Source organism: Phoca vitulina, unplaced genomic scaffold (assembly GCF_004348235.1).
Source record: "Phoca vitulina isolate PV1807 unplaced genomic scaffold, GSC_HSeal_1.0 scaffold3, whole genome shotgun sequence".
In the NCBI taxonomy this organism is placed as follows: Eukaryota; Metazoa; Chordata; class Mammalia; order Carnivora; family Phocidae; genus Phoca; species Phoca vitulina.
The window spans coordinates 63,019,022-63,034,844 of record NW_022589706.1 but is presented as its reverse complement, the minus strand read 5'-3'; the positions used below and the strand labels follow the sequence as shown (position 1 = coordinate 63,034,844).

The following is a 15,823-nucleotide window of genomic DNA, read 5'->3' as shown; positions in this document are numbered from 1 at the left end:
GGGCAAATGCAAGCTAGAAATGATGCATACTTCTCAAAATATAAATGACCTAGTTAGGGATATGAATATAAGTAGGACTTTAAAACACATAAAAGTAGTATCACTTGAGTACCAACAGTGTGTGCATATGTGTAAATCCATCCACATTTCCTTAACATGAATTATCATAAATACAACCTAAGTATGTATGCATGTGTACCCCTGTGCATGCATCTGTGTGCACGCGGTGCAATGAACTTAAATAAGATCAGTAAGTTTAAATCTACTTAACTAGATCTTTTTTTTTAAGATTTTATTTATTTGACAGAGAGAGAGAGCACACAAGCAGCGGGAGCAGCAGAGGCAGAGGGAGAGGCAGGCTCCCCACGGAGCAGGGAGCCGGATGCGGGACTCGATCCCAGGACCCCGGGATCATGACCTGAGCCGAAGGCAGACGCTTAACCAACTGAGCCACCCAGGCACTCCCACTTTAACTACATCTTTAATATTCTTGGCTGACTAAGCTCACCAATGAAAGGAAGAACTTGTAATAAAATGGTATTTTCCTCTCATGGTAGAAAAAATGAACAAGAAAGCCCAAGCACTTTAGGTATACTTATAGTTCTCTTTTTAAAAATCAGAATCCAAATATGCAAGGATGTCTTTAAAGGTGTTTTGAATTTTCTCATAAATGAGTGATTAAAAATTAGCCTTTATCCACAAATTCTGGCCTGAGTTACCACATCAAACAGTTCAGTCTGGAGAACAACGTAACTTACTCACAGGAAGCCCACCGAGCTGGCCTGAGTCTGTGTATTGAGGATGCTCATGTTCTTTGATGTCTTAGCTCAAAAGTACCTTCTAAAGGCAAATAATAATTTAAACGATCCCCAATATTTTCAATGGCTCCCCAGTGCTTTATAAATAAATCCCAAGCTTTTTCACATAGTATTGCAAGGCCCTCCAGAATCTGATCCCCAATTATTTTCCCAAGTTCAAAGGCCCTGTGCTCCAGGGGAAGGGCTTCGCCCGCCTTTTCTTGACACATCCAGCCATTCAGACCTTCACTCACAGTGCTCCCTCCACCCCGATATACCCTCAGGTCCCCTGAAAGTTCACCTTCTCCACCAAGCCTCACCGAACTGTCTGCCATCACCCAGTCCCTTGGCCCCCTGGCCTGCCACTCAGCACACAGCACTGAAAAGTGCTCCGCACACACTCACTCCTGAAAGGCCCAGATTCTGAGGCCAGTGGTAGTCGCTGACACTCATCGTCCTCTGCAGGTCCCCACTGAGAAGACCAGAGGTGGGCTCTTCCCTGGGGTCACAACTGAACAATGCTCACACCGGCCGATCTGGCTTCTAGGCTCAGCATCTTCCGCCCTCGCATTAAAGTGGTCCTATCCCTGATCCACTGTTCCTTTGTAAGAAAAAGTTCTTTCTCATGTCAGCAAACTAACAGAACACAGAAAGTGATTTCTTATTCACCGCTGTTACTCTGATATCCCCAAGGAAGTACAAAATTAACGAGGGGACAAAGGGGACGTGAAAGGGCTTTACGGCACTAATAAGAGCTGCTGTAAGTGCTTTTAGCAGGTGATGGGATTTTTTCCCAATGGTGTCTAATTTCACTTCAGAACTTATTTATTCTTTTATAGACTGAAAGGAAAACCACATCCTATTGCCCATGCTCGTCACTGTGAACTGGACTGAGCGTGGAGGGGAGCAGACAGGTCAGACAGATAAGCATCTAAGTGGGCAAGAGCAGCCAGAGATCTGGGTGGTGAGTGCGAAAGAGGCTAAACTAATGGAGATAAGATGATGAAAAGAAACAACAAGAAAGAGGGACATGCATCTCGCTGAGAGCAGGCTCTCCCTGCACCCTGCTAAACACGCTCAGCACCCACTAAGGGCTTGATGAATCTGTTCAACAAGTGCATTTCTCCTTCTCACTCCCACCACTTTGGGCTTCAAATGTTTCATGCTTCTTTGGGTATCAAGGCTTTTACACCCGGGAATCCTCTGCTGTGACCCTCCTGCTCCCAAGCTCCCCCTCTCACCTCATTTGCTCAAGCTTCAAACTGCAGCATGCGTGCGGGGCAGAAGACCTCCAGAAAGTCTTCTGGCTCCCCCACTTGCCCTCACAACATCTTATTCTTTTTTTTTTCAAATGCTTATTGCAGTTTGTAACTATAGTTCTGATCAGTTCTTTAAAATGTAGACAGTAAACTCCCTGAGGGAAGAGACGAGTGTGCTTTTCTTACCAAGCCCGTATCACACCCCAGAATCAGGGCGATGCCTGCCACAGCAGGCATCCTGGAAGTATGTGCTAAACGAATGAATTAAAAGCTTAAAATACCTGTTTGGCTTCATGCCTTGTTAGACTTCCCATACACAACAAAATCCCAAACGCCCAGAAAAAATCCCATCACCTGCTAAAAGCACTTACAGCAGCTCTTATTAGTGCCATAAAGCCCTTTCACGTCCCCTTTGTCCCCTCGTTAATTTTGTACTTCCTTGGGGATATCAGGGTAACAGCGGTGAATAAGAAATCACTTTCTGTGTTCTGTTAGTTTGCTGACATGAGAAAGTGAGAAGGAGATTGGCTTCAGCTTGCTTCTCTGGTCTCATCCCTAGGTACCCTCCAAATGCACAGCTTGCAAATCCCCCAACAAACCACATTCTCTCATTACCTCCATGTCTTGCTTCTGATGTCCCCACCTTGGAAATGCCCTCCTCTGTCCAGTCCCTTCTTCAGGACTCAACGTTGGCATCACCTCTTCTGGAAGTCCTCCCTGTTCTCTGTCAAGCTAGATTAGACACTTTTTCTACCGTGCTCAACCAACAAGTTCTATGACAGCACTCACCCACTTATTTACTACACTATTTATTCATATAGTTACTTCTATGTCTCTGCCATTAGACTGAGTTCTTTGAAGTAAGGGATCTGGCTAATAGTCCAATATGATAAAGTCATGTGTGTGTGAACTCATTAGCAGTATCTAATGCTTGGCAAAATGTATTTATTATGCATACTTGGTCTCTGCTGAGTGAACACACTGAATGGCTATTTTGCAAACAGAAAAGATTGGTCCAGGTCATTTCATGAACTAGAAGATGCTTAAGGGAACAAAATTCACTGTTATCAAACCTTCTTTGAACTACCTTCTTTTTTATGACAGGCTCAAATTACTTCAATCACATCAGTGCTGAGAAACAAAGCAAGAGATACTCACGGAAATGTGAAACACTTACAAGAAGCATCAGCATAAAGGATCCCATATAGATGATCAGGAAAAACAATGAAATCATAGTTAGAGTAAGAATTCCACGAATCCACCAGTTTTTCCACCTACAAAGAAAATGTTTATAAAGTTAGTATTTAATGTATTCTTTCTTAAAGTTTTTTGTGTGGTTTCAGTATTACCAGACGCATATGGATTTTCCCTAACTCTACTTGAAGAATCCCTTACTTCACCTTATATAATAACAACAAAAATGAAAACCAAACAAACAGCATTTGTTCACTTACTCAGAGCTAAATTAAGTGTAAAAATTATATTCCCAAAGAGAGAAATGAATTTTTATTCAAGTGTGATTAAGGATGAATCACCAGGTCAGGCAGTGAGATGGTCAATGTGGCTATGTGCATGTCCCAACCAGGGTCATTCAGAAGGAAGAAGGCAGGTGCAAAAGCCCTCTGAAAAGACGCTCTATCCTTTAGGGTGGTAAGAAAAAACAGTAATGATTTTAAGGTGGTTTAGACAGAGAACACAGCCTTCTAATGAGAAAAAGTAAAAAAAGTTTAACACAGAAGTGAAACTGCACAGCACAGTGATTTCAGTGAAATGAAGAAGGCACGAGAAGGTCAGTCATGGAGGCAAGACCAGACTGATGGCCACTCCTAGTGCTCAAAGTGTGCTGCTGGCTCTCCTCACTTACGGACAAAAGTACTTCCTCACCCTCGGGCCTTCGCTTGTTCCTTAGAGCAGAGCTGCTCTGCCGTAGGCCCAGCTAGACTGAGACTGATCTCCCTCAGTCCTCTGGCTGCCAGTAAGGGCCGGGGTTTTGCCCCGTGGCTCTCCCACTACACCCAGGAGACTCAGGCTTCATCCCCAGCATACTTTACAAATATTGTCACTCTTTCTGTGGCCAGGTCATGAAAAATGTCCTGTGTAAAACTGAAAGGATTCTAATAATACCTATATATGGATGATATTTCTGAATCTAAAATTTCTTCCCCCTGGTTTTATTCATTCTACACTGAGCTCACAATAAAGTTTTTCTTTAAAACTTCTCTGATTTCTATTAATTCAAATGACAGTACTGAAATTATGTTATAAAAGGTCTGGGTTCACCTTAAAGTATAGTAACAGATATGTACTGTGCTCTAAGCACAGGCCTTCATTCTCCTGTCTATAAAAAGAAATATTTGCTGACTTCATCCATTTATCAAATACTGATTACATTCCCTGCTTTCAACCACTCTCTTATACAGTCTAGATATTTCTTTAATATCCCTTTTATGATATCATTTCTGCACTCAAGATCTAAAATGCCAACAACATTAAGTCACAACTCTTCCATCTAGCTTCCCAGGTTTTTCATGAGGTGGTCAAATTGTACTTACCCAACTTTATTTCCCTCTACTGTGTAACAAACTATATAGACTCATAAATTTCTCATGAGACTGTAAGTTTTAGAACTGAACTGAAGTGAGCAGAGAGTCAAAAAATGCTATGGCTGAAAGGTTCCATTTATAACTCTTTGTGGATTAATGAATATATTGACTGGGAACTGGGCTAGGTCACAGAGCTAGTCAGAGATAAATAAAGGACCAAAAGCCAGTCTCCTGATAATAATTCTTCCCTGTTTGCATGAAACCCAGAAGCGTATTTCGCTCTCCTTTATAACTGATCCTCAGACTTGGAATTGTTCAGAACCTACAGAAGAGGACTCTACGTAAGTGTCAGAAATCAGTCTCCAGGCGGATGTTGCCAAGGTCCATGTGTACCTTTGTTAGATGCCTGGCTTTGAACTTCAGAGGATGATAGCTGCTGAGAACCAGAGACCTTAAACAGAAAACCTACTTTCTTCATATCATCCAAAAGTTCCATGGTAACTGAAAACCTGAGCACCTCAAGGAACATATCCTATCTGGTTATCTTTTATATGGCTTTTTCCCCTCCCAGAAAAATTCCCCTCCCCCAACAAGGTCAAAGACTTAATTCCTTTAATTATTCTAACGGATTCCCCAAATCTCCTAAGAACACCTAATACAAAGTTAAGCACATAAAAGAACATTGATGCAGTAACTGAAAGTCATCTTTTAAGAGAGAACCGCTAAATTCAAAACAGAGCATGATATGAGGGATAAAAAAACATTGTTACTAAAAACCAGAGGATAGCCTGATTCTGATTCAAAATTCTTGATTTATCATGCTACCATGATCACATTAATAAAGTCTTAATTTTGAGTCCAAGTCATCACCTCATGATTGCTTTGAAAAAAGGAACTCAGAATCAGTAAAGGAGAACTGCATTCAAGTCTCTTGTCTCCAGGACCTACATTGAGATAGAAATGAGATTTCTAAAAAGTATATAATTAAGCAGTAGCCTTAAAAGTGATTATCGAAAGTGGTTATACACTTATTGCTCAAATCGTTCATGAGATGTACAATGTTTTACTGTTACTATAAATATTAAGTGGTTTTTATTTCAAAAGTAATGACAAGGTTTAAAAATAATTATTTTCCTTGTGGCACAAACATCATGAGTCATCAAGAACCTGGGTTGGCAAGGCAGTTCACCTGAGCCAAGAATTGGTATACAGAGATACTCGTCAAGAATAAGCAAGAATTTTATGGGCCATCTGGCAAAGAGAAGTTTTGAGAAAATTCATCTATCAGCCTTTGGAGGAACTGGACAGAAGTGTGCAAGTTCCTGAGAGTAGGAAAATGCATCATACAGTATAAAAGCACCGAGTATAAGGCTATGCCTGGATGTTTTCCTTGGCTTCTCAACCTCAGTGTTAGTAATATTTTGAGCCAGAGAATTCTTTGTTGTGAAGAGCTGTTCTGTGTACTGCAGGATGTTTAACGTCCTCCCTGGTTTCTCCCCACTACATGCCAGTAACGCTATCTCTCTTGACCACCTAAAATGTCAAAAATGATCACATGCCACACATCCACTGGTGCCGTCTGGGGGGTCAGGGCATTGCCCCTGGATGAGGACTACTAACCTAGACTGATAGTTGAAGAAGAGCTTCACTAACAGACAAAACCAGCCTTAGCTGGTTAATGACTATTCACTCCCACAGACCCACACACAGGTCACAAAACAGACTGGGACAATTTGCCAAGTGACTGAAAACCATCAGGCCCCTTCCAATTTCAACAACTTATGCTTTGTTTGATGTTATATACTAAAGACTTAAAAATGAGCATAAATCTTAACCTCGCTACAAAGAAAAATGTTTAATACAGAGTTGTTTTTAATCGTGAAAATTTGGAAACCGGCTAAATGCCCAGCAATAACCGTTTAGTTGAGTAAATTGAACTATCATGCAGTCATTAAAAATATTTAAGTAATGTAATGATGTTCCTAAAACCGCAGAATGAAAATGTAAATAGAAAGGTAGGAAACAGTACAATGCTATTTTTATATTATACAGCCCCCCACATACACATATATACACAATGCACAAGAAAAAAAAGCTTCAAACAGTAGATATCAGAATACCATAAATATCAATTTTTGGGGGGGAGGATTACAGGAGTTTTTTTCCCCTGCAATTCATGTACTTTTTAAATGTAATTAGTATTTTTAATCCCATGTATCTATAACTTCTAAATCTTTGTAAGACAGGCCATTTTGGTTACTAGCTTAAAAAGACCCTAAAATAAGATAGAGTTTGAAACATTCATGTAGCCTTTAGGGCAAAGTTTGAGAAGACTGAAACTGGTTATATTCTTATTTATTTATTGTTCATTTTTAAAAACCAATTCTTTTATAAACAGAGCACAATACCTACGGTCACAATGTGGTTCTATCACTTACTAACTGCATGACCCCTGACACAGAACATTTCTGTGCCTCAGTTTCCTCATTTACAAGACAGGTTTACATAATTGAACCTGTGTTACAGGGTTGCTGTGAGAATAGTCAGTATGTGTGAAGTACCTGGAGTAGTGCCCAGCACATTGCATATGCTCAATAAATACCAGCTGCTATTATTTGCTATTGTTACTTTACACCAGGAAAAAAAAACAAAACTCATTATTAAGGAAAAATCTACTATAAATGACATATAGGAATCCAGCATCATTCTTATATAACAATAGAAAAAAATTTCAGATCTGAGATAGACCTGATAAGATTTTAAAGCAAACATATATCTGTGAATGAGGTCAGAAAAACTGAGATCAAGAAGTATTAAAATAATAATCAGGTTTTCAATAATGAACAGCAGAAAGTTTTTCTATTGGTTAAACAAATATGAAAACTTCTGATTGAACCAATTTATTTTAATATGGTTATCTGCTAGGAATTAAAAACAGAAAAACTTACATTTATTAGATATGACTAACCAGTGTTTTTTGTTATGACCTATGGGTAGTAAAATCAATTTAGTAAGTCACATCCAGCATTTTTGTTCAATAATACAGAAGCGCATCAAACAAAAGAAATTAGAGGGTATCACACATAGTAATAGCAAGAACTGTTTCATAGTATTTTTGCCACAGTTAAAATACACATTTGTGTGTCTCTTGGGATGTGGTGTGAAATGTATCTCCTACTGTGTGTCACAGTCAAAAAAGTTGGAAAAGCATTGTTCTACACCAACATTTAAGATTTCACACATTAATCTGGATAAAAGCTTGTATTTATTTTGCTTTTAAAAATTTTCTAATTCATATCAGTAAAGCATACAATGGAGGGCAATATGAGAGTAGCTCAAATTTGGTGGTGACCAAACATTCAAAACTATAGCAAACATAAAATAGTAAAAGGGTGCAGAGCTTTGGCTGATAATTTTAAACTCAGTTAAAAGAAAAAAAATGACCTATTTCCATCTGGCATCTGAAAAACAGGGAACAGAGAATATGGAATTTTCTTTATTAGATGTTTCAATACATACCAGAAAAGGTAACCTGATGTCGTAAATCACTCGAGAAATCTGACAAATTAGGGCAAGAGTCCCAGGTCTGCATCTTCCTAGCTCTGGAACCTTCCCCAGTTAACCTCTCAGACTTGGTTTTCTCATACTTCAAAAGACTATAAGGATTAAATGAAAGAATGTACATCAAGCATTTACTACCATGCCTCACATATGGTGAAAAAGTATAAGCCTTCTCTTTCACAGCTCCAAAACTTAGAAAAAGTGAGATTTATAACATCAACCAGCATAACCTCAAAACTTCTCTTGAGCACCCATTACAGTCATCTTCATCCAATCATACCTTGAAGATAAACCAGATAGTGCTTTCTTGAGGATCTCAGGGGTTCTATCTGAAGACGGTGGAATTTCTGGAATATCAGAATCTGTTCTGGAATCCAAATCTCCATATCTGTCGTCAATATCTGTTTCCTAAAATTAAAGAAAAAGGAAAATCACTTTGCAAAATTGAAAAAGAAAAAAAAGCACATGCTTGCCAATGCATTTATTTATTGTTCAGTGTGTCAAGTCTCAGTTATGTAACTTGAAACAAAGAAAAACTATTAACCTGGGCTCCTGGGTGGCTCAGTTGGTTGGGTGACTGCCTTCGACTCAGGTCATGATCCTGGAGTCCCAGGATCGAGTCCCGCATCGGGCTCCCTGCTCAGCAGGGAGTCTGCTTCTCCCTCTGACTCTCCCCCCGCTCATGTGCTCTCTCTCTCATTCTCTCTCTCAAATAAATAAATAAAATCTTTAAAAAAAAAAAAAAGAAAAACTATTAACCTGTCTTGGATAACCAAGCACTGTTGTACTTCCCTGTTAGGAAAGTTTGATGATCTTTGCTAAAATCTATCAATATAAAGGATTAATTTAAACAAAAGGCACAAATAGAAACTTCCTATAGTATCTAAATCAGAAATTTACCAACAAGAATCAAATGTTTGTTGTTTTGCTACTTAACTGGGAGAACATGGTGTTAATTCCATGTAAATTCTGATGAACTGTGCACAGTCCCTTTTTTATTTGATTACAATCAAAGCATCAACAACAAAAGCAGAATCTTACACTGGCATAGCATTTTATTTAATATACATATATATAATATATATATTACATATATATAAGTATTTTCACTTCCCTCATTTTTATTAGATCCTCAAGAGACAATCTCAGTGAAGCAAGGCAAACAGACATTATCATCTCTGTCTTACTGATAAGTAATTACGATCAAGAGCATTTGCTTTGACGGTAATATTTTTCATAAAGTTATTTAAAACCCAAATTGCCTTCTAAGAGTACACGTACAGGAGCTGGGTGTGTATGCTGGGGCCTTTAGACAAAGGTTGAACGTTCACTGTGGAATTTCCAGGGATAGAATGGCCAAGGAATTTTAGGAATAGAGCTGCCTGGGGAGCTTGGATGGCTCAGTTGGTTAAGCGTCTACCTTCAGCTCAGGTCATGATCCCAGGGCTCTGGGATAGGGCTCCTCGCTCAGTGGGGAGTCTGCCTCTCTCTCTGCCTCTGCCTGCCACTCCCCCTGCTTGTGCTCATTCTCTGTCAAATAAATAAATAAATAAAATCTTTAAAAAAAAAAAAAAGAACAGAGCTGCCTGATGTTGTTTTAAAGTTGTTTGTTCTGCTGTAATGTGTCTCCACTCCTATGTCTTTCCCTCTCCTACACCCACCGCCCCCCACCCCCAGCAACCTTGAGTAAAGAGTGCTACACATAAATGTGCTTTGGGAGAGTGGTTTATAGAGGGGGAAACTGAGGCAAAAGGGGCTGAACTGGGGAAGAAGGGAATATTCACAGGAGGTGAATACAAGTAGAGGGAGCACTGAGCAGAACATTGGGCCAGAAGTGATCCTAGGAATGAGAGTACCTAGGAATTCAGAATGTTCAGGAATCTCAAACCCAGCTCCATCCCTATGGGCAACAAAGTTCTGGTAAATTTCATCACTCCTTTTACCTGTTTTTTTTCATCCATAAAATAAAAGCATTTAATATAATGCTGAGGCCTTAGTAAAGTCAAAGTAGTAATAAGCTATGATTATGATTGAACCAAGTCTTCCAATTCCTCATTAAGTAGGTTACCAAATAAAATTTTAGCCTTGGGGGAGTATTTTCAGTTTTCATAAAGCAATAATAAACTTTTGTTTACTAACCATAACTTTCTTATTAAACAATTAATTAAATGTGTCATTATACCAAAAATGACAAATGAAATAGACATGCTGAATTCCCACTGTGACAGAATCAGTTGTCCCTAAAGCAGCTTAAACAGAGAGATGCTGACTAATAAACCACCAGACAGAACATCCCCTGAAAATCTCAGGGCACCTGCTGTGAGTCTGACTTGCCAGCATATCTTTGACATCTAGAACAATGGAACACATCACTTTTTTTTTTTTTTTTTCCTTTTCTCTGCTACTCTTTTTTAACCTTCAGTAACCCAGTGTTGTAGGCGTGGTGTGAGAAGTAGTAGAGATGGTGACTAATGGACGTCACCATCACCATGTTGCCAAAAGAGTACTAGACTAGGAACCACAAGTTACCAGCACTAATTCCACTTCTACTCTATTACTGTGATGAAAGGCAAATTACTTAGCCCTTTCGTTAAGAAACTCTGCCTTTGGGCGCCTGGGTGGCTCAGTTGTTGGGCGTCTGCCTTTGGCTCAGGTCATGATCCCAGGGTCCTGGGATCGAGCCCCGCATGGGGTTCCCTGCTCTGCGGGAAGCCTGCTTCTCCCTCTCCCACTCCCCCTGCTTGTGTTCCCCCTCTTGCTGTGTCTCTCTCTGTCAAATAAATAAATAAATCTTTAAAGAGAAACAAACAAACAAACAAACTCCACCTTTGGTTTCCCCATAAAATAAAGCACTGGACTAGAATACAAATTGTGCTGCTCCAAACACTAACTCTCTCAGCAAGCCACTTCAAATTCTACTTGGCAATAATGGTGATGTGCACAACCCCCCTCCCCATGCACACATTCTCAAAATAGCTGCCCTGCTTTTATTTTTCTGATTTAAACCTCTGATTTCTATTGTATACCTTAGAGAAACACAAAATGAAACACTTAAGATTTAACTAGGCTTCTTCAATTCTGTTCTAATAACTAAAGAACGAAAGATAATTCCAAAATAATGACATTTTAGAGCAATGTTACTCAAATACTGCAGTGAATAGCAGAGACTCTTGTGTTGCTCTATTTCTTGTATGGATCCTCTGTTACAAAGATACCAAAACTGGCAAAGAAAATGAATGTGACTGGAGATCCTGGGAAAGAAGGAAATACTATAGTGATCAACTAGAGCCATGAAGCATGGTGCCTGCTGAATGAAGGTATTTAAAATGTTTAAGAAAACCAAATTCAGGGCTTCTTCTCAAGCCTGTAATTTAAAGATGATGATCCTCCACTTTTCATCTTAGGCCCTGTTCTCTTTCACCCCTACCAGGTGATCCCTTGGTAGCTTGCCTCTTCATCTCTCTGTGAGCTCACAATTCCCAATAGACCTGCATGTCTAGCTTCCAACATGCCATTTCCTGATGGGTGGGCTTTCCATGAACATCACCTGAAATTCAACATAAGCAAACTGACCTATCTTTTCTATACCAAACCTGCTACCCCTTCTGTATTCCCTATTCAGGTAAAAACACCACCACCAAAACAGTTCAACAATTAACTCAGGTTTGAAACTTGGCTATCAACTTAACACCTGCATCTCCTTTGACCAAAACTCATTCAGTTAGGACCAAGCCTGTCATTCATCTTTCCCCCCCTCCATCCCCACCCACTGCTCTATCCTTGCTGAGCATCATCCTCTCTCACGTAGCTCATCCCCCTACCCTAATTCATTTTTTTTAAAGATTTATTTATTTGAGAGAGCGAGCGAGCATTTGCACAAGCAGGGGGAAGGGCAGAGAGAGAGGGAGAATCTCTCTCTTTTTTAAGATTTTATTTATCTGAGAGAGTGAGCATGAGAGAGAGAGACAGAGAGAACACCAGTGGGAGGAGACGTGGAGGGAGAGGGAGAAGCAGGCTCCCCACTGAGCAGGGAGCCTGACATGGGACTCGATCCCAGGACCCTGAGATCATGACCTGAGCCGAAGGCAGCTGCTTAACTGACTGAGCCACTCAGGTATCCCGAGAGGGAGAATCTCAAGCAGACTCCCTGCTGAGCGTAGAGCCTGATCTCAGGACCCTGAGATCATGACCTGAGCTGAAATCAAGAGTTGGATGCTTAACCAACTGAGCCACCCAGACGCCCCTCTAATTCATTTTCAACATAAAAAGGATCTTTCTAAATTGCAAATCTGATTTTACAATTTTTTATAGAAAAATTTTTTCTAATTTTTGTAGAAAAAAAAATTCTATAGCCTAAAAATCACCAGGATAAAGTCAAACTACTTAGCATTGCTTTTACTGTTTTTCATGATGGGACCCTGCTCTTACAGCCACAGATTGATGACTCCCCAGTTTTCACACTCAAGAGAGTGCCATACTTAACAGACACATGAAAAAATGTTCATCATCATTAGCCATCAGGGAAATCCAAATCAAAACCACACTGAGATACCACCTTACACCAGTTAGAATGGCAAAAATGGACAGGGAAAGAAACAACAAATGTTGGAGAGGTTGTGGAGAAAGGGGAACCCTCTTACACTGTTGGTGGGAATGCAAGTTGGCACAGCCACTTTGGAAAACAGTGTGGAGGTTCCTCAAAAATTTAAAAATAGAGCTACCCTATGACCCAGCAATTGCACTACTGGGTATTTACCCCAAGACACAGATGTAGGGAAAAGAAGGGCCATATGCACCCCAATGTTCATAGCAGCAATGTCCGCAATAGCCAAACTGTGGAAAGAGCCGAGATGCCCTTCAACAGATGAATGGATAAAGAAGATGTGGTCCATATATACAATGGAATATTACTCAGCCATCAGAAAGGATGAATACCCAACTTTTACATCAACATGGATGGGACTGGAGGAGATTATGCTAAGTGAAATAAGTCAAGCAGAGAAAGTCAATTATCATATGGTTTCACTTATTTGTGGAACATAAGGAATAACATGGAGGACATTAGGAGAAGGAAGGGAAAAATGGGGGGGAGGGGAATTGGAGGGAGAGATGAACCATGAGAGACTATGGACCTGAGAAACAAACAGGGTTTTGGCAGGGGGGAAGGGGGATTGGTTAGCCCGGTGATGGGTATTAAGGAGGGCACTGGGTGTTATACAGAAACAATGGATCATGGATCACCACATCAAAAACTAATGATGTATTGTATGGTGACTAACATAACATAATAAAATTAAAATTAAAAAAAAAAAAAGAGTGCCATACTCCCTTGAATCCAGATGTTTGTTCTATGTACAAAGTACAACTTGTACACTTACTCTCTTGGTCTCATCCCAGTTCCAATCTTCTCTTCCCCGTTTCTCAAACCTAGCTACTGCCCACTCATCCTCTGACCTCAGCTTCAAGGCCGTTTCCTTTGGAAATGTCTTCCCTGACCCCCAGCTCCAGGTTAGCTGCTCTTCAACTGTGTTTCCACAATCCCAATTTTTACCTATCAGTTTACATTAAAGTTATTTGTTTGCTTATCTTCATTTTCCAGGAGTCCATAGGCTTTGGGAGAAGAAAAAATACCATTTACTGGCCTCACTCTTGAATCCCAAGAGGCCAGCAGAGGAACTTGCCCCATAGGCGACATTTATTAAACACTACATAAATATGTGTTGAATGAATTGAGTCTGTCAACTCATGCTAACATTTAAGATTAAAATAAGAAGTTCTCATCTGTTCTTGCTAACTGAGTCTTGGCCAAGTTACCTTGTGTGGGACCTTGGATGCACTTATTTATGTAAAATAAAGGCTTCTGACTACAAAGGACTACTATTTTCCAAATATTAAATTTTAATGAAAATGTCTAGGAAATGATGACTGAAAGTTGAAGAAATGAGTTTCTTTATTACCCTGTAAATTTAATTTCTACAGTACAAGTACACTTAGAAAATAAGAGCAAAAGCACTTTAAAAATATTGATTTAAGTCTTTGCTAAACTTTTGGCTCATTCTGATTTTCCCCCAATGACACCCAATTCTATTACACATTAAAATCATACTATGTCTTATGGTTTCATTCATATGAGTGTTCAATTCCAAATTAGAAATAAAGATCCCTGAAGGCAAGATCCATGGGATAACACAAAAGAACTTTGAAATTGGAGAAGCTTTATTCAAATGTAAAATATTACTACCATCACAAATTTGCATTCTATCTGAGAGCACATTAGTGCTGGGCTCTCCACAGGGCTCAGGGCTAAGAGAAATAATGCTTATAGCTCTCCTTGCCTTTTTTGTTTGTTTGTTTTTATGTTATATTAATCCCCATACTTTACATCATTAGTTTTTGATGTAGTGTTCCATGAATCATTGTTTGCATATGACACCCAGTGCTCCATGCAGAACATGCCCTCTTTAATACCCATCACCAGGCTAACCCATCCTCCCACCCCCCTCTCCTCTAGAACCCTCAGTTTGTTTCTCAGAGTCCATAGTCTCTGATGGTTCATCTCCCCCTCCGATTATCCCCCCCTTCATTCTTCCCCTCCTGCTATCTTCTTCTTCATTTTTTTTTTTTTGTGCAAGACTGTTGACTCTCCTTGCCTTTTGGAAGGAAAAACAAGTTATATGCACTAAGGGTGATTCAACCTGTCCTTGGATATTTTCTGCAATGTGTGAACCTCGACTGAATCTTGGTTTGAAGGGAAAGGGCAGAGGAAGAGGAGAATCTCAAATACACATTTGGCAGCAAATGGGAAAATATGAATATGGACTGTTTGTAGATAAGAAAGTTAATTTTTTTAGATATGATAATGGTATTGTGGTTACAAAGGAGAATGTCTTTAAGAGATGCATGATTTAATATTAGGAGTGAAGAGCCACAAGGTCTGCAACTTATTTTCAAATGCTTCATTAACAAAATATTTGCATATGCATATATGGCAAGATAAAGCAAATCTGGCAAAATCTTAACAATTGTTAACTCTAAGTGCTGAGTGTACAGATAATCACCATACTAACCTTTTAACTTCTCTACAGTAGAAACTTTTATAATAAAAAGCTAGGAAAAAATTCAAAACTAAAAAATACACGGTTTGGGGATACAAATATGTTGTAAACCTAACGAGAGAAGGAAATACTGAATATAAAATTCAAGCTGTGATTAGTTAGGTGCCTAAGGGCTTCCTTATAATCATGATCTATTTGTACCAATTCTATATTTATTAATAATAATATAGATTATTATAAGTAGTACCAGCACGTGCAGAATTCCAAGGGGCATCATCTACATTAAACCCTACATGAATGGCGCCCCAGGGTCATTCAAAGACAACACAGAACCAGTTCAAGTACAAACATATTAAGTGGGTGAAAAGAAAAGAAAAACCAAAACCCTGAAAGAGACAGGATATTCATTTTGTTTTCCAGATCTGGATTTTTGTATTTCAAGGTAAAATGTTAAGCGTCAGTTGGGCTTAATAAACATTTGCCGCCCCACCGCACTACACTGTTTTCAAATAATCTGCTTGGAATAGGAAGGTGGCACTGAGCCCAATCTTAACTGCCAAGGTTTGGTCCCACCTGGGCCAGACAGATGATGAAGTCAGACTGGCTTC

The 15,823-nt window shown here is 39.5% G+C and overlaps 1 protein-coding gene across 1 annotated transcript in view; it reads right to left on the bottom strand.

Moving 5' to 3' along the window:
* CDS1 (CDP-diacylglycerol synthase 1) overlaps positions 1–15,823 on the bottom strand; it is a 63,538-nt gene that overhangs the window by 39,098 nt on the left and 8,617 nt on the right. Inside the window, exons 2-3 of the mRNA XM_032400711.1 lie at positions 8,441–8,568; positions 3,234–3,330 (exon numbers count right to left, since the gene is read on the bottom strand). Of these exons, the coding sequence (XP_032256602.1) occupies positions 3,234–3,330; positions 8,441–8,568 (225 nt within the window). The remainder of the gene's footprint in view (positions 1–3,233; positions 3,331–8,440; positions 8,569–15,823) is intronic.